Source organism: Callorhinchus milii, unplaced genomic scaffold (genome assembly GCF_018977255.1).
Source record: "Callorhinchus milii isolate IMCB2004 unplaced genomic scaffold, IMCB_Cmil_1.0 Scaffold21, whole genome shotgun sequence".
NCBI lineage: Eukaryota > Metazoa > Chordata > Chondrichthyes > Chimaeriformes > Callorhinchidae > Callorhinchus > Callorhinchus milii.
The window spans coordinates 7,625,149-7,651,529 of NW_024704762.1; the positions used below are offsets into that span (position 1 = coordinate 7,625,149).

Below are 26,381 nucleotides of genomic sequence, written 5' to 3' on the forward strand. Positions count from 1 at the left end.
TTAAAACTTCGCTCGCTCAGACAGTGGAGGGTTTAAAACTCTGATGTTGTTGTTTTTTTTACAGAAAGGAGGAGGGCAACAAGAGTGAGCGGCCTGAGCGTGGGACAAAAGTGAAGAGGACCTTGAGTTCCCTCAAGAACAGGATGACGGGCTCCTTCAAAGATAAGGTGTGCACACGTTGTGAAATTAAAAATACTCCGAAACATTGCTCCGTCTGAAATTTGGTGGTTTTCCGACTCCTCCTCACCCAAACCCGAACGGGGGCGGGCGGGGGGGGGGTTCCATTTTAATATAATAAAACCAATAATAATCCTTACATTTAATGTAGTTCACGTTCAGGAGGACGTTACAAAGTGCTTCACGGGATTCACTGTAAAGCGGAGTGAGTGACCGTGTGTTTCGCGAATCAACGTTTTTGTTTTGTTTTCTCCCTCTGCCTCTCTACAGGGTAAGAGCAAAGACAGAGAAAGGGAGAAAGAGAGTCCAAAAGAGAAGAGGAAATCTAACAGTGGTCACGAATTGATGCCAGGCACTTTCTCCAGCTTAACCAATTGCACCGTGTGCTCAAAGCCCCTGACCAGCAGAAACGGTTATCAGTGTGTGAGTGAGTATCGCTGTCACTTGGCTTCCACGCTCGCTTTAGACTGACCATCACTCTCCACACAACCCCTTCCCCACCCACCTCTGTCTCTAACCCCCTCCCCCTCCCACTCCCCCATCCCCCCCCCCCACTTGCATCACCACTCCTGGCTGGGTTTATCTGACCAAATTCAGAGCGTAAATCTCAAGTGACGAGGGTTAAATACATTGGAAGTGAAAAAAAAGGCTCATAAATAACTGGATTTTCCTTCCCCATAAGTTGCGATGTCTTGACTGGATCGAGGAGGTTAAGTGTCTCCTCTCGTCCCCTCAGTTTTTCCGTTGGATCTCTTTGACCTCGGGATCCAGATTGAGAGTGGGAAACCCAGGGTGACGTATTTGACATTGGCATAATCGGAAAACCTTGTCACTTGATCTTTAACCGTCAGGGTCTCGCTCCACAGAATTCTGAGCCCGCTTGAAGGAGCGTAGTTGCATTTTTGCTGCTTTTACACACGTGTTCCTGTGCATGCGTGTGCACGTGTGTGTGTGTATGTGTGCGTGCGTGCGCAAGTGCTCGCCAAGCTGTGCAAGGCAAAAGGGGTTGCAAGGAGGGAGGGAGCTTTGAGCTGAATGAACTGATGCCTCAAGGCTTCTGGGCTGAACGCAGAGTCTTATGTCAGGTCTAGGCTGGGGTGGGGGCAAAGGCCTGGGGTCGCGGGTTAGCCGAGTGGCCCTTTGTATTGGCTTCTGCAGAGTCAAACGGAATGATTAGTGATTGTTGTGACCCAGGCCTGTGGTTGTCACTCGTCCCCGAGCATCCAAGCACGCATCTGGAGCACACCGTCCCCGCACGTTCCCTGCATGTGCGCTCCACACATGTGCTGTGTTACCGACTGTACGTACGTTCCAAGCTGGCTCCCGATACAGCACCACCCCTCACCCCCCCACCACCTCCTCGCTCACGCATGTGCTCAGTTATACCCTTTCCTGCTGGTGTTTGGTGGGGGGGGCGTCGTGTGGGATGGTACCACATCCTGTACCAGCCTCGATCAGCGTTACTTTGGGAGCTCATTTGTCAAGGTTATTTTGAGCTATTTACAATGCGCAGCCAGGTCTCTGTCTGTTAATGAAATACCTGGAGTTTTATACGCTGTGGTAATGTTTACATCTATGCTTCTTTTGATCTCTCTCTGCTCTCTTTCCCCCTCTCTCCTTCTAGGTGGGTGTGGGGTAGAGGAAAGGGGTGTGTGTGTGTGTTGGGTGGGGGTAAAGATAAGTAGTGTCTTCCCTGGGCTTCAACAGGCAGCTCCGCAGTACATCCAGGACCTTGTTAACAGTTGCCCAGCCTGTCTGGCTCAGCAGTGTAGACAAGTCCTCAACTGTACGAGCCAAAGCCCTGACAGGTCATTCACTGGACAAGTCTTGAGGCTCGTGTGCAAAGAGTGCAGTAGGCTTTTCTCAAGAAGTCACAAATCATGATCAAATAGAAGCTGAGACCTTTTACAGAGAAGCAGACTCTTACTTCCCCACCACATCCCCCTCCCCACCGCCGCCAACCCACTGGCGCTCTCTAACTCCCATCCTCTCTTCCCTCCTATCGTGCTTTCTTGCTCGCACTTTAATCCCATTCCCCGCTGATGTAACTTCTCCATGCATTTAACTCTAATCCGAACTGGGGTTTATCAGATCCGTGTAGTAAATCATTCCCTCTGTACAAAAACATTTCCTTCCAATCTCTCTTTATCTTATCCCCCCCCCACACACACCCACACACATGCGCGCATACACCCTTTCTCCTCTTGGTGCTAAAGCTTAGTTTGTGCACCCTTGTTACTAAGTCATAGTTCAGCGGAAATAATCTCTGTCCACTTCAAATCTACGTGTAGACCCCTCCGCCCACCCACCCTGCACCTGCTTCCCCACTTGAAAGGAGTGGGGAAAGGAAATCTATTTCATAGCTTTCCCCTCCCTCCCTCTTCCCCCCCACCACTACCCCCATTCCCGAGACCTGTAACTTCTCCAGAGAACAGTTTATCCACCGCTTCAAAATCTTCAGAGAAAAAACGGTGAGAGACAGAAGGCAGGCATGGGCAATCCATCATCATGGCTCTGTGGAAAAACAGTTAAATCTCCTCTTGCATGTGACGCACGATTAAACAACGGGCTCTGATGTATGGTCCCCAAAGGTGGGGGTCTGAGCTTGGGATTTCGACAACACTAAACGCTACAATTTACGTTTTTATTTTTCCCCCGTCCCTTCCCTAGCCCCCCCAACCCCCCCGCCCGCCTGCCCCTAAGCCCCTCCGTGGTCTAAAGCTAAGTGGTTTCCAGTGTGAGATTAATGATTCTTGTGACATTTATTATTTGTCAAGTTTCCTTTTGTTCTGTGGAGGATAAACCCCCCTGAGCCGGGCGTGGGAGGGGGGGGGGGGGGGGGGTGGGAAATGAAATCCTCTGGGTTCCACTATCGGACTTCCAGGCTTCTTTCCTCTTCCCCCCACCCCACCCACCCACCCACTCCTGATGCCTGACCCTCAAATGACCAAGATCACCTTCTGAATATCCAATAAGTGTGCGAAAATGAGCACTTTTTAATGAACGTAAAGTACACCTTGTTTGGGGGGAAAGAAATCCAATTGACAAAGGTGAAACCAAGGCCCTGGGTGTCAGTGTGTGTAGCTCTGTGTGCTGTAAATCTCAGGTGAATGTACAGTGTTTCTCTTCAGGCTGGCCTCAGGTGGTCTTTATCAGCCTGGGGTCTGTCCTTGTTCACTGCTGTAACTTTATTAGGTTCTCTTGTGTGTCTGCTCTGCAGCCCGTGTCCTCTCCCGCTCCAAACTCTGTGACCCCATCTCCCCCACTCTCGCCCGACTCCACTGGCTCCCTATCCTTCAGAGGATCCAGTTCAAGATCCTAGTCCTCACATACAAAGCCCTCCATGGCCTCGCCCCACCATACCTCTGCAACTTTCTAACCCCCTATCAACCCACCCAATCCCTCCGCTCAGCTGGCTCTGGCCTGCTTGCTCACGTCCCCCGACCCACCCGCTCCACCATTGGCGGGAGAGCCTTCAGCCACTCTGCCCCCAACCTCTGGAATTCCATCCCCCAGTCGCTCCGCCTCGCCCCCTCCTCAGCCTCCTTCAAGTCCCGCCTCAAGACCCTCCTCTTCGACCATGCCATCGGCCACCCCCCTTCCCCTCCCCTCCCTTCTCCCCCTGACCCCAGCTCGGGTCTGAAATGCTGTACTCTGTCCAGCGCCTTGGGACGTCCTCCCGACGTGAAAGGCACTATACAAATGTAATCTTGTTGTTGTTGTTGATCTGTACATGGGTTGCTGCTCTGGGACGCTCCCCTGGGTGAGGGGCACTATACAAATGCAAGTTGTTGTTGTTGCTTGTCGTCTGCACACGTGTTTATGCCTTGTGCTAGTGGGTGTGTCTGGGCGTGTTTATATCATGCACTCTGTATGCGTGTCTGTTACCATGTACTGTTAGTCGTGTACGGCCGTATTGATACCGTGTGCTAGTAGGTGTGCACAGGCATGTTGTTATCATGTACTTGGTGTGTACGTACATGCTTATCCCATGTGCTAGTGGGTGTGTACAGGCGTGATTGTACCATGTACTTGGCGTGTATGTCAGCAGAGACATGGACTTTGCACGGCTTTGCCTCCCCCTGATGGACTTGGGTGGTAATGTTTTCGTTCACCTTCATCCTTTGTGGAGAGTGAGAGCATTGGGCGTGGGGTGTAGTTTGAACGAAGAGGGTATTTACCTCTGTCCATCAGCAGAGCTCGGTCTGGTGAAAATTCTGCCAAATTTGCAAGAACCCAGTGCGGGGTGAGGGGGGAAGAGTTGCTATGATCCGGAATGCACTACCTGAATGGGTAGTGGAAGTGGACTCAATAGTAGGTTTCAAAAGGGAATGGGATAGGTACTTGAAAAGAAACAAATTGCAGGGCTATGAGGAAAAAGCGAGGGTTTTGGGACTAGTTGGTAGCACTTTCAAAGAGCCGGCACTGGCACGATGGGCTGAAAGGCCTCCTTCTGTGCTGCAAGATTCTAGTATTCTATGATAAGAGCTTCCCCGTTAAATAATCTGCTGTGTGTGTGTGTGTGTGTGTGGAATGTTGTCTTGCGCAGATTTTATGTAAATACTCCCAGACAATGTTGCCGGATTGGGTGTGTTTCACACCCAAATGAGTGCGTGTTTTTTTGCGGTACGTGGAGCGCTTCACAGGGTATACTGTAAAGTGAAATTGACTGACCATACAAAACCAACACTATATATATTCACGTTAAGAGTAAAAACTTCTGATTCACCCCTTAGCTGTAGAAAATTGGGCCAGTTTTTTGGGGGCGAGCTGGTTGGACTTTGGGCTACATTTCTGGGGCTGGTCGGTCGGTTTGGACTTTGGGCTACATTTCTGGGGCTGGTCGGTCGGTTTGGACTTTGGGCTATGTTTTGGTGTGGGGGGGGAGGGGGGCGAGCTAATGGGACTTTGGGCTACGTTTCTGACCAGTTTGTTTGGACTTTGGGCTACTTTTCTGGGCCAGTTGGTTTGGACTTTGGGCTACTTTTCTGGGCCAGTTGGTTTGGACTTTGGACTACTTTTCTGGGCCAGTTGGTTTGGACTTTGGACTACTTTTCTGGGCCAGTCGGTTTGGACTTTGGGCTACTTTTCTGGGCCAGTTGGTTTGGACTTTGGGCTACTTTTCTGGGCCAGTTGGTTTGGACTTTGGACTACTTTTCTGGGCCAGTTGGTTTGGACTTTGGGCTACTTTTCTGGGCCAGTTGGTTTGGACTTTGGGCTACTTTTCTGGGCCAGTTGGTTTGGACTTTGGGCTACTTTTCTGGGCCAGTCGGTTTGGACTTTGGGCTGTGTTTTTGGTGTGTGTGGGTGTGTGTGTGTGTGTGGGGGGGGGTGGGGGTGGGGGGGGGGGCGAGCTAATGGGACATCGGGCTACTTTTTGGGCTCGTCGGGTTGGAATTTGGGCTATAAAACGCGGCGCGTGCGCATGCGCGTGCGCGCGTGTGGGGGGCATCTGCTTCCCAACAGCCCCCGCGCGGTGGAGAGAGGCGCCGCACAGACACACACACACTCACACACGGGGCGGGTGGCGGACTCTGGCGGAATGGGAGCCGCCTGAGCCCGAGGGTCAGGCCGCACAGGGAGGGCCGGGACAGTCCCAGCTGGGCCCCGGGCCCCGGGCCGGGGGTACAGGCCGCTCGCTCGAGGCTTCTGGACGGGACGGGAAAGGTAAAGGGAAAGCGGCCGCCGACGGCTCCGGAGGGCGACGAACAGACTCGAGATGCGTTTGAGAGGGAGTTAGGCCTCTGCTCTGTGAGAGGCTTTTGTAGGAGATGTCTCTGTCTCTCTCTGTCTCTCTGTCTCTCTCTGTCTCTCTCTGTGTCTCTCTGTGTGTGTCTCTGTCTGTCTCTCTGTGTGTCTCTCTGTCTGTCTGTGTGTCTCTCTGTGTCTCTGTGTGTCTCTCTGTGTGTCTCTGTGTCTCTGTGTGTCTCTCTGTCTCTGTGTGTCTCTCTCTCTCTCTGTGTCTCTCTCTGTCTCTCTGTGTGTCTCTCTGTCTGTGTCTCTGTGTGTCTCTCTGTCTGTCTGTGTGTCTCTCTGTCTCTGTGTGTCTCGCTGTCTCTCTGTGTGTCTCTCTGTCTCTCTGTGTGTCTCTCTGTCTGTGTCTCTGTGTGTCTCTCTGTCTGTCTGTGTGTCTCTCTGTCTCTGTGTGTCTCGCTGTCTCTCTGTGTGTCTCTCTGTCTCTCTGTGTGTCTCTCTGTGTGTCTCTATCTCTCTTTGTGTCTCTCTATCTCTCTGTGTGTCCCTCTGTCTCTGTCTCTCTCTGTATCTCTCTCCCTCTCTCTGTTCTGGTTTATCAGGTGGTTGTTTTCCAGGAGGAGAAATGAACAATGGGAGGGGAGGGGGAGAGAGAGAGAGAGGGGAGTGGGGAGTGGGGGTGGGGAGTGTTAAACTATGCTGTGGAATGTATCCCCGGCCACAGAGTGTTGCACTCAGAGCTGTGAAAGAAAGTAGTTGCTATAAAAGTAGTTGCTATAAGAACGCTAGAATTGTTTGCTGGTTTCTTCTTTCCCCTTCTCGGGTATTGATTTATATATAAACATCTTTCTAATTCTTCTAGATTCCCCCCCCCACCCCCCCCACCCACATGCAGAACGTCCCCACTTGCTTACCAGCTAAGCTTTCAGGCTGCGGTGGATAGTTATAAATGCAATTTGTTGTTGTTTAGGTTCTCTCATTCCATCTCCAGTATGTGTCTCTTTTTATACCCCCCACCTCCCGGTTTGTTGACTCTGTTTCCCCGCCCCATCTCTTCTGTTTCTCTCTCTCTCTTTCCATTACAGTCGTCTCTCTCTCTCTCCCCACTGTGAAAACTACCTGTAAAACATATAATATAGTCTCCTCCACTCAACCCTTGGTCAATATCTTTCAAGATAAGCTCCCCAGTCCAATCCATGTCTTCCCCTTCCCAGGCTCTGAGTCCATTGCTACTCTTGTCAAGTGACCTGAGATATTCCTCAGCACAAAAGGTGTTGTACAGTATAAATGTTTTATTATTGCTTTCGTGTATCGCTCAGTTTCAGTTTGTTTTTAAGCTGTGCTTTTCATTAGACAAACTTAATGATGTTTACATCCGGTTTGGCAGAATTGTATTGAGAATCGGATAAGGGCTCGGAGAGACAGAGTGAGAGGGGGAGGGAGTGGGAATGCACATAACAACCAAAAAATTTGATTTGTACAGCACCTTTCACATCCTTAGGATATCCCTAAGTGCTAGGACTGCATGTGGAGAGAGAAGCATAGAAGGAATGTAGGGGCAGGGAGAGACAGAGGGAGAGAGCCCCAGAAGCATTTGTGTGTCAATGGTATTGAAGGTGTAACCTCTCAGACTTTATTTATTGTAAACTGGATTTGCCGGTGTTGTTATGGGGTGGGGGGAGGGTCACCTGTCAGGAAGAGTTCTTATGCAGTAAATGTGCTCTGCATTCAGATTAATCCTAACCTTAATGTGGATTTCCACACACACAGCGGTTTATTCTTGGGTTTCCGAGAAGTGACTGTCACCGATTACAGCAGGAACCATGGCAACCCACTGAGCAATGCGGGGGGTGCCGTTAGGGACAGAATAAAATCCAGGATCTCTGCAGTAAGACAATTTTGCAGTTGATCGTAGTTACTCAGCCAGAATCTGGGGGGAGAACGGGGGAGGGGGTGCGGGGTTTACAGGTCGGAGTTGGAGGGACACTAGTCAAGGTTTGGGAGGGGGTTAGAGGTCGTAAGGAAGAATATAGTTAGAAGGTGGAAGGGGGGGAATTATTGCTCGAGTTGCTATTCAGATGAGACTGAGTAACTGAGGAAAGAGACTTATCTTTCTTTATTCGGGTGTGTCTGTGTCTCTTCGACCCCTCTCTCTCTCTCTCTCTCTCTCTCTCTCTCACTGATGTGTGGCTCACCTGAACACTGAGAGAGGAAAGAAAAAGGTTTCCCATCCCTCCCTCTGGCTGGCTCGCTCGCTGAGTTTATCCTGTTAGTAACTGAGCCACGTAGGTCTCTGGTGCAAAACCCAGCCAGTCCAGAGTCTGCTGATCTCAGCCGGACTAGTGGAGGTGTGGAACCCTTGCGCGCTCTCGCTCGCTCTGTGTGTGTGTGTGTGTGTGTGTGTGTGTGTGTGTCTCTCTCAAACTCTGGGATTGCTCTGGAGCCTCTGCCTAAACCATATGCTTCAAGGCCTGAAGTGTGACTTAAATTCACAACCTTCTGACCCAGAGGCTATATGTATATACATATATGTATATACACGTGTGTGTGTGTCTCTCTCTCTCGCTCTCTTTCTTCCTCTAAAATATCTGTGTTGGACATGCCCAGACAAGGCCCTTCACACCCGCGTCTGGATTTATGCGGAAATGTTTTGAGGGCCCAGCAAGCGGTCAGTGATGCAGCCTCCTTACCCCTTTACAGACACGGCCTGGGGGCTTCTCACATACCCGAGAGGCCAGTACCTTTATTTGGAGAATTTAATGTCCACCTGCAGCCAGGACCTTGGTTTAACTTAAGTCTAACCTGAAGGACGGTGCCTGCAACAATGCAGCACCACACTGGCGTGTCAGCCTAGACTGTGAGTCTGAAGTCCCGACGAGAGGCTTGAACCCACAACCTTCTGACTCCCCAGGGCGCGCGAGAGTGTTGAGATGCTGCATCAAATGAAAGACGTAATATAAACGACATGCGACTGGACGTTGGCTCGGAGCAGCTTCAGTTCCACAAGGGAGATCGGCAATTGACTTGCAGCTAAATTGTGCAGATCAAAATTGTGCAATGGCACTGACACTGAGGCCAACTGCCTCATTCAATGAGCGTCCCCATTAACGCTAATGCTGCCTTTCTGCTCCACCACAGTATTATCGAAGTTGACTTCATTTGTGGACTGCGGCTGCAAGCAGAAGCGTGCAGAATCGATGTTTAATTTGTCTGTGAGCTTATGTTTCTCTGTGGGTGTAGGGGGATGGGGTAGGCTTTGCTGGTGCCAATCAGCCGCTGTAGACTCCTTAACAATCACTACACTTTAAAGTAACTGAAGTGCTCCGGGATGCTACCCTGCATGTGGAACGCTTTATAAATGCAAGTTGTCGTAACTCGTTAAGAGGATGGAAAGCACAGAGTTCACGTAACTCTGAGGCAGTTTGATGTGCTGTCAGATACAATTTATTTTTTAGATTTACAGTTTTTATTTGTAAGCTCTGTAGGATCAATGCTTGCAGTGAGTTTGACTGAAATTTCAGGAGCTGAGGGATGTTTTGCATCAATTCAGCGCCGAGATCTTTTATGTGTTTATCTCATAAATACAGGATCGTGAAGGACTGCTGAAAGATTTTGACCTTTCTCACTGCGCCTGTGTCTCTGTCCAGACCCCATCCATCAATCAATCCTGCCCATTAAACCTAGCCTCAATCACTGACCTCTTTGCATGGGAATTGTTATGAGGTGGTGGGAGGGGAATGGTTTGCAGGACTCGCATTTCTCAAGGGAAACGAGCATCGTAATTGGGGTCACTTCAGCATTCTCTGTCGGTAATTTTCCCAGTAATATATCTGCGCCGTTCCCCACAGTTTACTCAGGCTTCAGGGTAGGAGGAGGGACACATTTCTGGGTAATGGACTGAATCTTGTGACTAGTTGCCTACAGGCGGCAAATGGTTCCTTGCCCTGCAATTTCCTGAATTTCTTTCATTACATGCTGGAACTCATTCAGACGTAAGTTCACTCGCCAGCCTAGCCGTGGTGTCTAGGTTGCGGGAATCAATCGCATCGGGATTCGGGAACCGGCGAGTCCCTTGGGAATGCCGTATAAGCACTGAATTAACTGGAGTCTGGCCTGAGATTGGTGTTCGTTACAGAGGGTCAAACGGACCCATCTGGGATTTGCTGGTTACAAATGTTTGTGATTCTGTGATGTTTTGCTGCAGTGTTAAAGTAACGAGCACAATGCCCCCCAACCGTATACACACAACCCAAACGAGTCCCCCTTGAATCTGGGGAGATTGCAGCCAGTTTGTAATCGGCCGCTTGCAAGCGATGTGCTCTGTGCCCCCTTCCCTCTCTTCCCCCCCCTCCTCCTTTCTTCCTTTCTCCTCCTCTGGCCGTTCTGTTCCACTCCAGGCGTCTCTCAGCTGCAGTGGTGTAAACAGTGATCCGACAGGTGAGTACAGTCCCCTTCCTCTCCGTCCAGAGAGAAGCTGCAGGTCCCAAACACAGACGTGCCATCACGTGCTGGTCTCTTGATCCTTAATTTAAATCAACTTCTCCAGGCTGGCACCCCCGGCGGGAGATGCGTCTGCAGTCCCAGCCTGGTTACAGACTGAGAACAATACACAGCGCAAAGGGAAACGTCACCAGCGTCTGTTCAGTGCTGGCCACATGGAGCCCGGATAAAGAGCTCGCATGTAATCCGGGTCGGAATTAGCCGCAGGGATTGGGAGTCTTGACGTTTCCAGGGCGAAGATGTTAGCAAGGCTCAGTTAGTAACACCCTTTGCCTACGGGCCACAAGGTCTTTGGGACTTTAAGTAAGCTCACAGCCTAGGCTTACAATCTGGCGAGAGGCTGCATTGTCTTGAGATGCCGTTCTTTCCAGTGACGCGTTAAACAGACAAAGTCCCGTCCGCCTGTTCAGGTGGAGAAGGTTAATGAACCTGTGGCGCTATTTGAAAAGAGGTGGGAATTTCTACCGGCCGATAAAATTGCTCAATTCATGGCTGTTTGTGGGTCGTTGCTGTGCTCAAATTGGCTGTCGTGTTCGCCTACAAAATATATATATACGGTCATTATACTTAATTCTAGTTGCCTGTCAAATGCTTTGAAATCTTTTTGATGCAGCGGGTGTCAGATCTGTGTCATATTGTTAAGTGTATATCGTGTTTACTATATCATTAAACAATTATATTGATAATGAAAATATAATTCAGTTACATATATAAACATGTTGATTTGAATATAACAATATACAATTTTTGTTTAAGCTGCATTTTTATCAAGGCACACAAAGTAATGGAAACAGTAGCTTTCAGATAATGTATAATTCTATCTATAATGATTTATTATTATAATTAATAAATTCTAATTAATGAAAGCGTCCTGGGAGCAAGTGAAAAACCAACAGAACTGAGTTAGGGTTAAAGGACCATTTTACAGATTTTCGCCAATAAATATGTTTGTTTCAGTGAAAGTTAATAGAGAAATATTGCTTTCATGTGAATTTAATTTTTAAAAACAAAATTTGGCTTTTTTGGCGTATGTGGAGTCCTGCAGCTCAGTGGTTAGAGCACTCGCTTTGCAAGCGAGAGACCTGGGTTCGATTTCCAGCAGGGCGAAACCTTGGGCAAGTTTCCTTACTCCACACACCTGATAATAGTGCTTTGAGACGTCTAGAAGACGTGAAAAGCGCTATATCAAATGCAAGGATTATTATTATATGCAAAAGTTGGGACTTGCGTTGTCTGCCATGATGTTGCTGTGGTTTTTAATGTAAATTTAAAAAGTTCCTGGGAATTTTGAGGAAGAAGCGAGTTCTCCATCCTCGCGCGCGTGTGAATAACTTGGGACGGTGATCAGCGGAACAACGAAAGAGAAAGGGGGGTGGGGGTTGGAATCCTTCTCCCCAGGGGTCCGGGACATTGCCCCGCGTAAAGTGCGCTACATAAATGCAAATTGTTGTTGAAGTTGTTGAAACCAGCTTGAGTTTGGTGTCGTGGAAACCCTCTGAGCAAAGCTCGGAGGTATTTAACAGGAGAACGCCCTGCCTGTAGAAGCCAAAGTTCAGTTTACCCACGCAAAAGTATTTTGCCACCAACCCGTTCACCGTTAATTTTCAGTCTTTCGATCCTGGGAGGTGGAAGGGTGGGGGCGGCAGATTAACAGCTATTATGAGTGTGTGGGAGTGAGTGAGTAAGTGTGCGAATTGAATCAGGTTATGATGGTGACTGTCGAAGGCAAATATTTGCGCATCCAGTTTTATTGTGTTTCTTTTCTGGTGCCATCCAGTACTCGGCAGCCCTCGAATTAATTCAAGCTATTTCCAGCCGCAATTTTACGAGCTGTAACTTTTTTTTTCTCAGTGACGGCTGTACATTGAGTGACCTTAAATAGGCTCTAAATATTCTTTGTAACTGTGGTCATTTTCCTTCCATTCCCATCCCTCCCACCACCCCTCCCTTCTCTTAAACCTCGTAAGTACAGTTCGTGTCAGCCCAGCTCACTGTATCAGGCTCATATCTCCGAGCCTGGGTGCGGTGTACCACCAGGACTTCAGCCCCTGATTTTTTTTAAACAAAATCACTGCATTTAATACAGCAACTATAACATATAAGCCAGAGGGGGGGGCGAACTGTGGCCTGCGAGCTGGAAGTGACCCCTGGGGCTGTTAAAAAGCCTTTCCCCCACCCCCCGAACATGTTTTTGGAAGAAATAACTCTTGATGTGGCTTATCCCTAGTTTGTTTGAAACTCTCTGGATTTAGTAGCTTTGTGTCGTTTTGACCTCTGATCTGCGTTTGGAAAGACCATCTGACCCCATTGCCTTTGCTCCTCCCGTCTCTTCCCCCCCCCTCCACCTCCCCCTCCCCCTCACGCCCATTCTGTTTGGGGCGGATCTTGTTGAGAAGGACGGGTTGCACTAAAAGGCTGTGTGGTGTATCTTTGCAGATTGTGCAGTCAATGTGCATAAAAATTGCAGGACTCTGCTCACTGAATGCCCTGGCAGGAACAAGGTTAGTGCATCTGTCTGTCTGTGTCTGTCTGCCTGTGTCTGTCCGTCTGTGTGCCTGTGGGGGACATCCTCCTGATGTGAAAGACGCTGTTGTTGTCTGTGCGCGTGCGCGCGCCTGTGTGTGTGCCCGTATGCGTGCGCGCGAGCCTATGTGTTCAGGATCAAATCTGCTGCTGTTAATGTGTAACGGTTTATTGCTCATTTTGCCACAGAAGCACCCAGTGACTTCCCCGAGCTCTCAGCGGCCCCCCAGCGGTAAGCACAGCTCCATTGCCTCCAGCGCGTTGAATCATCGCAAGGGTTGCAGGATTTCCTATTAGTGTCGTGTGGACTCCAGGGTGGAGGGGAAGGGGGTGGGGGGGGAAAGATAGCGGCCACAGATCCCTGGGTTTGGGTGGGGGAAGAGAAAATGCGGACTCCGGGAGTGGAGACTCACACAAAGCACTCGCGCACACAACACTCGCACGCTGTGAAGCGCTTTGAGACGTCTCGAAGACGTGATAAGTCGCTATATCAAATGTAAGGATTATTATTACACATACACACACATACTGTGCGTGCGGAGAGAGAGACCTGTGAGGCAGAGAGTAGCTGCTAATCCTGTGCCCTCTATCCCAGCCTTTCTGAGGGAGTCACAGAGGAGTGCCCACCCGTCCTCGGACGGCAACACAGGAGCCGTACGGAGCCTCGGAATGACAATCCTGCCCGGAGGAGCTTCCCAACCAGCCCTGAGCAGCACTAGCAGCGTCTCCGGGTACGAGCTCACAGTCTACGTAGCAACAGGGGTGGGCCATTCAGCCCCTCGAGCCTGTTTCAAGATCCTCCTCTTCGACCGTGCCTTCGGTCACCCTCCTACCCCAGCGTTCCTGCGCACGTTCTCGTCCACAGAACCCTTTGCTCCTTCTCCCCCACCTCCGCCCCCAACCCGTATTCTAACCCCTCCTCAACATTCCTGACCCTCTTTTCCGCCCTTCGCTAATCCACGGTGTGTTCCCTGACACAGACTGACACTGGCCGAGATGGAGCAGGAGGTGGAGAATGGGGTCCCGAGGAGCAAACCCTGGCCCGAGGACTCATTGGGAGCCCGGGAACCATCTGTGGAGTCTCTCGTCGTGGAAGGTGAGTTGCTGCCGAGAACTCTTAAGGCCTGAACTAGTAACTCAGCCGAAACTACTGCCGTGGGTTTAAGAATCGAACCGTTGTCGAACCCACCATTGGCGGTCGGGCCTTCAGCCTCTCTGCCCCCCCCCGCCCACCCTCTGGAACTCCATCGCACATTCCCTCCACCTCGCCTCCTCCCTTGCCTCCTTCAAGATCCATCTCAATACCCTCCTCTTCGACCGTGGCTTCTGTCACCCTCCTACCCCTACCCTCCCCGCCTTCCACCCCCCCCGATCCCAACCACTGGCTCGGGTGCAGATCCCTGACTGTTCAGCGCCTTGGGACGTCCTCCTGACGAGAAAGGTGCGATACAAATGTCATTTTTGTTGTGACAAAATTGGGGCGCGAGGGTGGAAAAATTGGCGTGGAGATAGGGTGAAAGCCTGACCTGCTCGGTCAGTGCTTGGGGAGGGGGCAGAGGGGAGGAGAAGAGAAATAATTGAAACTGACGCTGTTTCTCTCCCTGCCTTGTGATCAGACATGGTGTTTGCCCCTTTGAAGAGGGAGCTGGAGGCAGACGGGCAGGACATGGAGGCAGAGTCCTGGAGCTTAGCTGTGGAGTCGGCCTACGCCAAGACCCAGAGCAAAGAAACCACCAAACGGCAGGACGTTATTTACGGTAAGGAATATCCTTCCCTCGTGGGCTTGACGATGGGGCTCCCGCAGGAGTTGACCATTTTTTGCTTCACGCTGCAACCAGTTTGCTTGATGACCTTTCTATGTACACCGCTTCCATGTTTGCAAAACCTTAGGCAAGTTTCATTACTCCACACACACCCCCTCTGTTTACCCAGCAGTAAGTAGGAACCCAGTTGTTAGTCGAATGGCGGATCTCTTTCCGGGGGTAATAATCCCTTCCTCCCCCATCCCCCCAAAAAAAAACCACTCAATTATGACTGGTTGTGGGTTATTTGCTGCTGTATTCACCCGCAAATTATACAGTCACCACTTTATAGTATATTCCTATGAAGTGCTTTGGGACGTCTCGAAGACGTGATGAGGCGCTATATCAAAAAGATTATTATTATTAATTTAATATTATATCCACACTGGTTCCCAGTGTGCGGGACTGTTGAGGTGTCTGTGGTTGTGAGCCCGAGTCTCTGTGTTATTGCAGAACTGATGCAGACGGAGATGCACCACATCAGGACACTGAAGATCATGGTGGGGGTGTACAGCCGTGGGCTGCGGGAGGAGCTGCAGGTGGACGTGGACAGGATCTTCCCGTGTCTGGACGACCTCCTGAAAATCCACAGTGAGTTCTTCTCCCAGCTCAGGGAGCGCCGCAGGGATTCCTTGGAAGACGGGAGCGACCGGAATTACCTGATCCACAGGATTGGTGACCTTCTGGTGCAGCAGGTACGAAGAGGTCATGTCTGTCTGTGTCTGGGTTGGGTGTGTCCGTCTGCGTGTCCGTGTGTGTGTCTGCGTGTCCGTGTGTGTGTCTGCGTGTGTGTCTGCGTGTGGGTCTGTGGGTCCATGTGGATGTGCGTGCCTGTGTACGTGTGCAGCAATCAGCACGACAACCCTTATTGATCGCGAGGGTCATTGTGCTGATAGCTGGTGTGCTCTCAGTTTTCAGGGGAGCGCGGCGAGAGAATGAGGGACAAGTATGGAACCTTCTGCAGCCGCCACAACGAGGCCACCAACTACTACAAAGAGCAGTTCCAGAGCAACAAAAANTTCCAGTCCCTCATAAAGGCACGTGATGGTGGAGAGAGGAGGGCTAATAAGGGGGAAGACACGCCGACTGTGGCTGAATAACTGAGGTTACCCTGGGGTGTGGAGGAAGAGGATGAACTCCAGCATAACATTCCTAACCTGCTGAGGGCTCCCTCCATCCCCTTTCAGGCAACTCTGGTTGCTATCTGTCTGTTAAAAGATCCCGCTACGCTGTAGGACAAGAGAAGGGAGTTTTTCCCTGGTGCCCTGGTCAATAGTTTCCCCCTATCCCAGGGATAAATCGCTTGTCCGGTTCAAGGACTGGTTGCCTTGTTTGCCTATAAATACAAATAGACATACCTTGCAGCAATTCGCTGTGAATTGGAGATGTTTTGAACCGGGCAGGTGCTGTGCCGTTGTTCTTATTTTCCCGTCCTGGTGTCGTCATCCTGACGTGAAAGGCCCTGAACTAATCCTAACGTGTTGTTACTTCTGTTTGCAGAAGCTGAGTAACTGCCCGGTGGTGCGGAGGCTGGGGGTACAGGAATGTGTGCTGCTGGTCACCCAGCGCATCACCAAATACCCCGTCCTGGTGGAGCGTATCATCCTGAACACGACAGGTACCTCTCCCCTTCCCCCACCCCCCTCTCCCCTGGCACACCCCAGCCATCACCAACACACACAACCGTGCCCCACTTAAAGAGGTTGCTCTAACCCGATATTGTTGTCAGCCAGGCTCAGTCTGTTGCTCTCTCTTGTCTCTGCATCAGAAGATTGCGGGTGCAAGCTCTCTTTTCCACCTCCCCTCTTTCTCACTCTCTTTTCCCCTCCCTCTCCTCTCTCCACACACCCCCCCCACCACCCCACGCTCCCTCTGTCTGCCTCTCTTTCTCCTGTGTCACACTCTCTCTCCTCTCCCCCAACCTCCCTCTCTCACTCTTTCCCCCTCTATCTCACACTCACTCACTCTGTCTTTTTTTCTCTCTCTCTTTGCCCCTCTGTCTCCCTCTCACTCTTTCTCTCCCTCCTCCTCCCTATGTCATACTCTCTCTCCTCTCTCCCACTGTCTCACTCCCTCTCTTTTCTCTCTCTCTCTCTGGACAGCTGGCTCGGAGGAGCACACGGAGCTGACGCTGGCGCTATGCAGGATAAAGGAGACTCTGGCCTGCGTGGACACGATGGTGAACGAGTACGAGAAGAGCCAGCGGCTGAAGGAGATCGTGAGGAGGATGGAGATCAAGTCCGTCACCAAACTGAAGAACGGCACCATATTCCGGCGTCACGACATGTTGCGAGGCAAACTCCGCCTCCTGCACGAGGGCGTCGTGTGCTGGAAAGCAGCCTCCGGGCGCCTCAAAGGTAAACGGTCCTGATACAATAGCGTCTGCACATGAAGTCCTGTAGTTCAAGCGAGAGGACCTGGGTCTGCGAAACATTGGGCAGGTTTCCTTACTCCGCACGTCTCTATTTACCCAGCAGTAAATAGGAACCTGGTTGTTAGTCGATTGGTGAAACACTGTTCCGGGGGTAATAATCTCTCTAAATAATAATAATAATTTAGTCACTTCAACCCACGACTGTTTGTGGGACACTTTTTTGCGTGCAATTGGGTGCAGGGTTTCGCCCACAAAATATTCCATTCACGACACTTTACAGTGTATTCCATGAAGCGCTTTGAGACATCTCGAAGACGTGATAAGGTGCTGTATCAAATGCAAGGATTATTATTATACACGGAAATTCCAGAGGTGGAATGTGGATTAGAATAGGCACGTTTTCTCTCTCTCTCTCTCTCTCTCTCCCCCTCCCTGGAAGGACGCATTCCTGCTTACCTAATTCTGGAAAGTTTCAGGCAGGCGCAGGTTGGCGAGAGCTTGGGTAGGGACCCCAGAGTGTGCGTTGGGGGTAACTGCTGGAGTCTGTAGCCGGCTAAAACCGCACAGCTTGTCATCGATCGAGTTAAACATAGCGCTGAGGAAATAGAGAAATGAAAAGAAGCGGAGGGTTCCTGAGGGCTGGCGTTTTATTTAACCTCTTATTTCCTATCAATTCCTCAGATATCCTGGCTCTCGTTCTATCAGATGTCATTGTCTTACTTCAAGAAAAGGACCAGAAATACTCCTTCGCTACAGTGGTGAGTGCGGAGCCATCTACTGTTTAACCACTAGGTGGCGACACTTCTTGGTGGTAGCCCTATCTCCTCTTTGAGTCAGAAGATTATGGGTTCAAGCCCCACATCGGGATTTTGAGCTCGTATAGTCTAGGCTGGCACTCATATACAGTCAATTCACTTTATGGTATATTCTGTGAAGTGCTTTGAGACGCCTCGAAGATGTGATAAGGCGCTGTATCAACTGCAGGTGTCCTCTTGATAATAAAAGATAATAATAATCCCTGTGTTTGATATAGCGCCTTATCACGTCTTCGAAAGGTCTCTAAGCGCTTCACAGGATACACTGTAAAGTGAATTGACTGTATTTTGTGGGCGAAACTGTATCAAATGCTGCTGTTGTTGTTGCTGTTTCAGGACCAGAAGCCGGCGGGAATCTCGCTGTACAAGTTGATCGTCCGGAAAGTAGCCAACGAGGAGAAGGGAATGTTTCTGATCAGCGCTTCCGACGAGGGGCCTGAGATGTACGAAATCCACACAAACTCCAAGGAGGAGCGGAATACCTGGATGGCCATTATCCGGGAAGCAGTAGACAGGTAATGCCTAGCCCAACCCCTGGGCACCATAAATTAAGCAATAACAACAACTTGCACGCTTCATGTGGAGGTAGCGCCCTGAGCACTTGACAGTGGCGGAATCTGAAGCTAAACCGGGGAGAGGGAGGTGAACTGTAAGCAAGATCACAAAGGAAGGTCTTTTAGTCGGGATTTGAAAGCGGGGAGGGAGGGGGCAAGGCGGAGGGGTTGAGGGAGAGAGTTCCAGAGCTTTGGGGCGTAGTGACTAAAGGCACGGCCGCCGATGGTGGAGCGGAGGGGGCGAGGGCCGAATAGGAGACAGCTGGTGGGGTAGTGGTGGGTAAGGAAAGCGGGTAGGCGGAGAGGTGTGAGGGCACGAAGGGATTTGAGAACGAGTGAGAGAGAGGATGTCTGAAGTCGATCTTACTAAACTCTCACAAGTGAGTTCAGCTCTCAGTTTGGCTTGGTCGGGAGCACTCTATAAAATAAAATCACTGCACTTAACAGCGGTTACTTGTAAAGCACTTCGAGACGCTTTGCGCAAAGGCGGTGAGACCTGGTCAGTTGCTGTGCCTTTGACTGGTTAGCATGTGACTGGATGAGTGTGATTGACTGGCCCACTCCATCCTCTGATGGATTTTGACAGCAGTTGCTTATCTTCCTCTTCATTCTCCCTCTATCCACCCAGATACCCCTTAGAGGAGGTGGCCGCTCTCAGTGAGCCGGAGGAGGAGAGACGGCAGACTGAGTTTCGAGCAGCCAAATCAAAAGAGTTTCAAGGTGAGAGAGGAGGGTCCCTCACAGTACAGCACTCTGTATTAAACAGCGATTCATTCACTCCCAGATCATCATTCTTTTTAGCTGAGTCATTAACCTTGTCTGACTTGGAACTGAAGTGGACTATTTTCCCCCCCCCCCAAACACACACACACAGACATACTGGTTGTCCTACCACCGATTCCTGTGTAAGGAAGGTTGTTGAGTCGGACAGTTTGTTTGTTTGTTTGGGAGCAGGGGTTTTGTGTTTGTGTGTGTGTGTGTGTGTGTGTGTGTGAGAGTGTGGTGGGGAGGGGATTGATGTCGGGTGAGGAGAGGAATATTAAACATTGTCCTCACAGTCTTAATACCTGTCTGGCTGGCTGTCTGTTTGCGCTGACCTATGACAAACAGCCACTCGGCTAAAGTACTGAGGCTTCCGGTGGTTCCCCAACTCAGTCAACACCTTTGGGAGAGAGAGAGAGCACCTGCTTAACATCCTCTGAATCCTTCCTCCTCTCTCTCTCTCCCTCTCTCTCGCAGAGCGCCTGAATGCAAAGGATGAGCAGATCAAGACCAGCCTGAACGAGAAGCTGGAGATTTACAGTGAAATGGCCGAGCTGAACGGGTACCAGGATCTGGGACGGTCTCGGTTGCTGCTCCGGGCGGACGCTTTGGAATGTCAGCAGGGAGAACCCATCCTGAGCGCCGCTGTCAAAGAGAGTGAGTCACAGCTACGACTGCAGCTGGCCGTGAATTCATTAACGGTTGCGATTGATTGTTTCCTAAACTGCTGCTGCTACTGTCACAGAGCGTCTCTCTCCTGGTAAATTACTTCCCGAGTTGAATGCTAACACTACTGTCAGCCTGTGGCTCAGTGAGTAATTCGCTCGGCTCTTGAGTAGCCAAGTTGTGTGGGTTCAAGCCCCACGTTGGGACACTGAGCTCACAGTCCAGGCTGGCACTGCAGTGCAGGACGCTACTGGGGCTGGGGGAGGTCTCAGTCCATCCAATGAGAGGTTGAAATATCCCCACACCACTACCCGCTCGGCTGGCTCCGTCCTCCTGCTCGTCCCCTCCGCTCCCAACATCGGCGGCCGTGCTTTCAGCCACTATGCCCCGAAGCTCTGGAAATCTCTCCCTCAATCCCTCCGCCTGGCCCCCTCCTTCCCCTCTTTTAGATCACAACTGAACACCTTCCTCTTTGACTGCGCTCTTGATGCTCACTGACTGACTGACCGATTACTCCTTTCTCCAGTTGAAACCTTGCAGACTCTGGTGGCATCTCTGCCGGAGGGGGTGAGCTGGAGAGCGGAGGACAGCGGGTGCTCCACGGGGCTCCCTCGCCGGGCTGAGACCTTCGGGGGCTACGACAGCAGCTCAGCGAACCCCAAGAAAAGTGAGCGGCGTTGCGTTCGACCACCATCGCTCAGCTCACACTTGCACTCACTGCCCACTCGCACTCCGGCTTGCACTCAAGAGTACACTCGCGCTCATTGCACCTTAACACTTGTACTCATCGCCCGCTCACACTCAGGCTCACACTTACTGCACGCTCACGCTCCCACTCACACGTGCTGACCACCTGGTTGATAGATTTTGGTGTGAGCTTCGTGTTCAGTGATTCAGGTCAGGATGTTAAAGATCCTGCAGTGCTGTTTGGCGGTGGGGAAGGGGTGGTGGGTGGGGTAGGGGAAGCTTCCAAATAAATTCTCAAAAGACCTTCAGTTTTAAAGACGATTATCCTAAAGCTAAGAAACATCATGAGGAATTCCCGGCCTTGGGTTCATAATTAGTTTGACACCTGTTGTGTTTTATTGTGTGTGTTTGTGTATTTGTTTTTCTCCTCCCCGCACCAGATGGCTCCATAAAGAAGAAGACAAACATTCCACTGTCAGGCGGGGAGCTGAAGCTGAGAGAGAAGCCTGGTTCCCGGGCCAGCTCCGAGCCACAGCTAAAGGAGGCCTGGAGCGAGAGCGAGACGGGGCGTACGGTAATCCTCATGTCAGCGAGTCGCTGTCGTGTAGCTTCTACATTTCGTAAAGCTCCGAGAAGCTACCCCCCCAAGAAAGTCGCTCTATAAATAACTGGGAGAGGTTGGGGGGGGAGGAAGAGGGAAAAAACAGCTTGCGTTTATATAGCACCCGTCACACTAGGCAGCATCTCGGAGCGCCTAACAGCGCAGGAGCCTGACGCCAGGGGAGGGAGGAGGTAATCATAAACACGGTCGAAGAGTAAAGTCTTCTGACGTGATCTAAAAGAGAGGAAGGAGGGGGCAAAGTGGAGGGATGGGGGGAGAGAATGCCAAAGGTTCGGCCCGCAGTGGCTGAAAGCCCGGGCACAGATGGCAGAGTGAACGAGAGACAAGAAGAAAGCCAGAGCCAGCCGAGTGGAGGCAGCGGGTAGTGGAATGAGAGGGAGGGAGGGATGGGCCAAGCTGTGATGGGGTTTCTAGACCAGCGAGAGGATCATGAAATCGAAAAGAGGGAAAGGCGGTAACTTTTAAGAATTAAGAACAAAGTGATTTCCGAAGCGTGATCGGGGTTGGTGGGGTGGGGGTGGGTTGAAACACTGCTATTGTGTATAATAGGGATGTGTGGGTGTCTGAGGGGTTATGCTTGATGTTTCAGGGGGAGCTGAGCTGGGGTTACAGCAGCAGTTTACTGCCAGACACCGAGGTATGTAACGTTCGTGTCGAATGATTTTTTTTTTCAAACCCTCCCCCCCCCCCCCGTTCACTGTTTTACTCTGAAAAGTTGCACAAAGTCCTGGAATACAACACAGATGTGCTTTTCTGTAAAGTGGATATAAGCGAGATCCTTCGGTTAAGTTAGATAGAGCGTTTCTCTCTTGAATTTGCTCAGTGTTCCTTGTGGTTCCAAATTTGCCCCGAAAACCGCAGCAAAAGTACTGGTCGTTCATCTCGGCTGGTAGCACTCTCGCATTTGGGCCAGACGGTTGTGGGTTCAAGGCCAGACACTTTGACCTAGTTGTCTAGACTGAGGCTGGAGCCCGATGTTGGGGGAAGTACCCTGTTGCATTCTCAGAAGAATGTGCTTTGGATGAGCCGTTCAACTGAAGAGTCCAGTCCGTCTGTGCCTGTTCAGGTGGACGTTAAAGGATTCCCATGAGACTTTATCCAGTACAGAGACGATTTGTCTGGTCTCTGCGCTCGGGCTGAAAGCAAATCTCTGCCCACAGTCGCGGACTAGCGGAGTGACTGTTTGGCCAGTGTTGTATTCTCAACCCCTTTTATTTAATAACATGTCTGATGTTCCTGCTTTTGTGTCCACAGCTGGTACAGAGTGTTCAGACCCTGACCCACCTACTGTACAGCCTCTGGGTAAGCACGTTGCTGGGCACTGGCCGGTGTGAATGGCACTTATATCAATGCAAGTTGTTGTTGCCGTTTCCTGTCTGTCCGCAGCTCAGTAACCGCGCTCCAGCCCCAAGCCCAGCTGCAGTCTGCCTCTCGAACTGGGTGGGAGGGGGGCAGGCCTGGGTTGTGGGGGGGGTGGGAATCGGGACAGAATTGGAGAGGAGTGGGGGTTGTGGGATGTCCCTATCAACAACAACTTGGATTAACATTAAAATCTTAAGCATGGTGACAGGTTTCTGCCTGTCATACCACACTGCCCCCCACCACAACCCCCCCAAGAAAAAAAGCTTATATAGCACCCCTCGAGTAGGGTAGCGTGCCAGAACGCTTCTTTCATTAAATACCCCCAACTGCACTCGTTGCCGAATGATAATAATAATAATCCAGCATTTGACACAGCGCTTTATCACGCCTTCGAGACGTCTCAAAGCGCTTCACAGGATACACTGTAGAGTGTAGTGACACTATTTTGTGGGCCAAACGTGATAGGATGGGGAGGGGATTGGTGTGGTGGAAGGGGTAAACGGGAAGAGGTGTGATTTCCCCCGGACGTTGCAGTCAGTTTCCGCTCGCTTCCCCCAGACGCTGGTCGCCCAGCAGGACAGCTACATTGAGGTGCAGCGGAGCGCTCACACGGAGCGGGAGAAGCAGTACCGCCTACAGAGCTCCCGCGGGAACCTGCTGCTGGAGCAGGAGAAGCAGAGGAGCTTCGAGAAGCAGCGGGAGGAGCTGGCCGGCATCCACAAGCTCCAGAGCCAGGTGCGGCAAGAGCAGGCCAGGTGGGAGCGGGATCGCGAGAGGCAGCTCCGAGACTTCTCCGCGCAGGAAGCCCGACTGCAGGAACGCGAGGAGAGCATCCAGCAGCAGAAGGAGCGGCTGGGGCAGGACAGGCAGGAGCTGGATAGGCAGCGGATGGATTACCAGCAGGACCTGGAGAGGCTGCTGGAATCGCAGCGCGCCGTGGACAGGGAGCGGGAGAGGCTGGACCAGCTGCAGCGTAAACTTCTGAAGCAGAGCTCCCTGGGGTCGACCTCCGACCCTGGCCAGGTGAGTGGAGGCGGGCGGGTGTGGGCACGTAGGAACAGGAGTAGGTCATTCAGCCCCTCAAACCTGTTCCGCTGTTCTGTTGGAGCAGAGTGGTCGAATCTAAGCATTAGATCTAGGGCCTGGATGCCTCCTCGTGAGGCCCGACATTGACCCGCACTGTCCCGGTTATTGCAGTCTGTGTTCTCTTTAGCACAGCTACAATTTCTCTTTCTCTCTCTCATTACCTCCTGTAGCATTACCTCTTGTACAGGAGTCCTGCAGTTCAGTGGTTATAGCACTCGCTTTGCAAGTGAGGGACCTGAGTTCAATCCCAGGCAGAGGGCGAAACCTTGGGCAAGTTCCTTACTCCACACAGAGCCTAATAATAATCTCTCCAAAACCACAAACAATAATAAATTGGTCATTTTCAATCCACGACTGTTTGTGGGACATTGCTGTGCGCAATTGGCTGCCGCGTTCGCCCACAAATATACAGTCAATTCACTTTACAGTGTGTTCTGTGAAGCGCTTTGGGACGTCCTCCCGACGTGAAAAGCGCTATATCGAATGCAAGGATTATTATTATTATTACCTCTCTTCTCTCCTCCTCCCCCTCTCTCTCTCTGTGTCTCCTGTACGCTCCTGTCTTCCACTCCTCCCGCCCTCTCCACTTGTTCTGACCTTTTTTCTCTCTCTCTCGTTGATCCTCAGCTACCGGGCCTCACTCACTCCCAGAGTCTGGACAGTGACCGGATGGAGGCATCGATGCCAGTGGTCAGTGAGCCCCCGGCCCAGCCCGGCCTGAAATACCAGGGTCTGCCCGGCGCTGGGTTCGAGACCCCCGAATACCCCCCCGACTCCCAGCTGCGGCGGGAGAACAGCACGTGCTCCCAGTTTGTGCGCACCGGAGAGGGCCGCTCCTCCCTGGCCCTGAAGACAGAGGTTCCCATCCACCTGATCAGCACCACAAACCAGATCCTCAAGCAGAGCGGCGTCCAGCAACAGATCCCCACCAAGCTGGCCACCATGAAGAGCGGCAAGGACAAGAGCGGCCGGGGCAAGGAGCGGCCGACCTCCACGCTGCCCACCGTCTCCATCATGCCCGCCTCAGGTGCCCCAGCCACTGTCACTGTCACACACTCACCCACTCTCACCCACCCACTCATTCATTCTCTCATCTACCCACTCACTCTCTCACCCACTCACACATTCACTCAGTCACCCACTCGCGCACACACACACACACACACAAAGCGCATACGTACAGTCTCGCTTGGTCTTCATCTCTCGTGTACATTTTCTCTGCCTTTTTTTTCTTCTTCTTTCTCTCTGTCTTGCTCTCTTCTTTCTCAATCCACTCACTCGACTCTCTCACTCATTGTGTCTCTCTCTTTCTGTTCCATTCTTGAAGAGAGTTTCCGAATGAAAGAAACGGGTGTGTACCGGGCAGGCTCGGGTGAGGCGAGGACCAGCCACTCCTCCAAACTGTTCACTAAGGACGAGGGAGGTCTGAGAGCCAGGAGGTCATCCAGCCCGCTCATCCCCAGCAGCCAAAGCCTCCCCGTCCATCAAGGTAACGAGAAAGAGTGAGTGAGTGGCAGAGTGAGGGAGGGAATGAGGGAGCAGTAACAAGACATAAATTGCCAGACACAAATATTTGAGGGGAAGAGAGGGGGGAAGAAGAAGATATTTTTTTACTGAGAGATAGAATACTACAATCGAAGGAAGCCAAATGTGTATCAAGATATCAAAGGAAATTGGAATTAGAGTGGAGCATTCCAGTGTGGCAGCAACCACCGCACAGGTCAGTGGGCAAATAGCCTCCTGTTGTTTGTGCGTGCGTGTGTGTGTGTATGTTGCTATGACAGGGTGGGCACTAACCAAACTATCCATTTTCTCTTGCAGAATCCCCTCTCCCTTCGGACAGCCTGCAGGAGCCTCAGCAGCCAGGACCAACCATGCTGCCTCAGGGCACGGGCTCCACACAGACACAGCCTCCGACTAGCGCACATGACGACCCCAACTCCGAGGTCATATTCTTCTGAGCAGTGCGACCATCAAGAGCCGATCTCTCTGTTTCTCTTTCTCTCTCTCTGACTCGCGTACACACACACATACTCGTAACAAACACGAGGGAGGGAGAAGGTGGAGAGAGTCACTGAGCTATGTCTAACAAAAGAGACCATCTGACAGTTAATGGCAGAGGGAGGGGGCTTTGAGAGTGCAGGAGGGACTTGAAATTTGGGAAATCCGCACCCAACGTCACTGGAGAACTTTGTGTTTCTTTTTGTTGTAAACTCGGGTTGCACCTGCACGGACCCGGATTCGGATCCGGAATGTCCGCTTAAACCACCGGCTCTGCTCTCAGTCACGGTGAAAGGAAAGGGATTTGTGTTTAGTTCCACTCCCGTACCTGGGTGTGGAAAGGTACACACTACCTGTTGTAATTATCTGGGGAAGGGGTCCTTTATTCTCTCTCACACACACACAGGGATGTTGTCTTGAACGTCAAGAAATGTACGAGGGGAAGGAAACCTCTATTAATTTTTTTTTCTTTCACCCCCACCCACGTCCCAATCATATTCCTTGCTGGAATTTCTATTTTTGACATTGATACTGTATTTTGGGGGTGGGGGTGAGAGTCCGGGAGAGATGAAAAGCCTAAGGTATGTTAGTGTCCCTTTGCATTCCCGGAATCCCAGAAAGGATTCCTGTCAGAATGATTTTTCAGTGGTGAAATCTGCTGTCTGACCACACATTTCTTGTGATAATTATCCCAAGGAATGCATTCTGTCTTGAGATTTTTCCCCCTCCCCCTCAGTGTGGGAAAGGGACCTACCT

At 51.2% G+C, this 26,381-nt stretch overlaps 1 protein-coding gene across 3 annotated transcripts in view; it reads left to right on the forward strand.

Annotated features, from left to right (window-relative positions):
- arhgef18b (rho/rac guanine nucleotide exchange factor (GEF) 18b) overlaps nucleotides 1-25,660 on the forward strand; it is a 44,380-nt gene extending 18,720 nt beyond the window's left edge. For all 3 annotated transcript variants that reach the window (XM_007898784.2, XM_007898785.2, XM_007898786.2), the window contains 23 exons: nucleotides 65-167; nucleotides 448-604; nucleotides 12,808-12,872; nucleotides 13,084-13,126; nucleotides 13,490-13,625; nucleotides 13,875-13,990; nucleotides 14,511-14,651; nucleotides 15,150-15,391; nucleotides 15,608-15,733; nucleotides 16,197-16,314; nucleotides 16,799-17,053; nucleotides 17,752-17,828; nucleotides 18,222-18,400; nucleotides 19,068-19,159; nucleotides 19,679-19,858; nucleotides 20,394-20,534; nucleotides 20,995-21,128; nucleotides 21,766-21,813; nucleotides 22,431-22,478; nucleotides 23,097-23,561; nucleotides 24,252-24,651; nucleotides 24,952-25,113; nucleotides 25,446-25,660. In XM_007898784.2, the coding sequence (XP_007896975.2) occupies nucleotides 65-167; nucleotides 448-604; nucleotides 12,808-12,872; nucleotides 13,084-13,126; nucleotides 13,490-13,625; nucleotides 13,875-13,990; nucleotides 14,511-14,651; nucleotides 15,150-15,391; nucleotides 15,608-15,733; nucleotides 16,197-16,314; nucleotides 16,799-17,053; nucleotides 17,752-17,828; nucleotides 18,222-18,400; nucleotides 19,068-19,159; nucleotides 19,679-19,858; nucleotides 20,394-20,534; nucleotides 20,995-21,128; nucleotides 21,766-21,813; nucleotides 22,431-22,478; nucleotides 23,097-23,561; nucleotides 24,252-24,651; nucleotides 24,952-25,113; nucleotides 25,446-25,585 (3,568 nt within the window). In that variant the 3' untranslated portion in view covers nucleotides 25,586-25,660. The remainder of the gene's footprint in view (nucleotides 1-64; nucleotides 168-447; nucleotides 605-12,807; nucleotides 12,873-13,083; nucleotides 13,127-13,489; nucleotides 13,626-13,874; nucleotides 13,991-14,510; nucleotides 14,652-15,149; nucleotides 15,392-15,607; nucleotides 15,734-16,196; nucleotides 16,315-16,798; nucleotides 17,054-17,751; nucleotides 17,829-18,221; nucleotides 18,401-19,067; nucleotides 19,160-19,678; nucleotides 19,859-20,393; nucleotides 20,535-20,994; nucleotides 21,129-21,765; nucleotides 21,814-22,430; nucleotides 22,479-23,096; nucleotides 23,562-24,251; nucleotides 24,652-24,951; nucleotides 25,114-25,445) is intronic.
- Nucleotides 25,661-26,381: the final 721 nt, after the last annotated feature.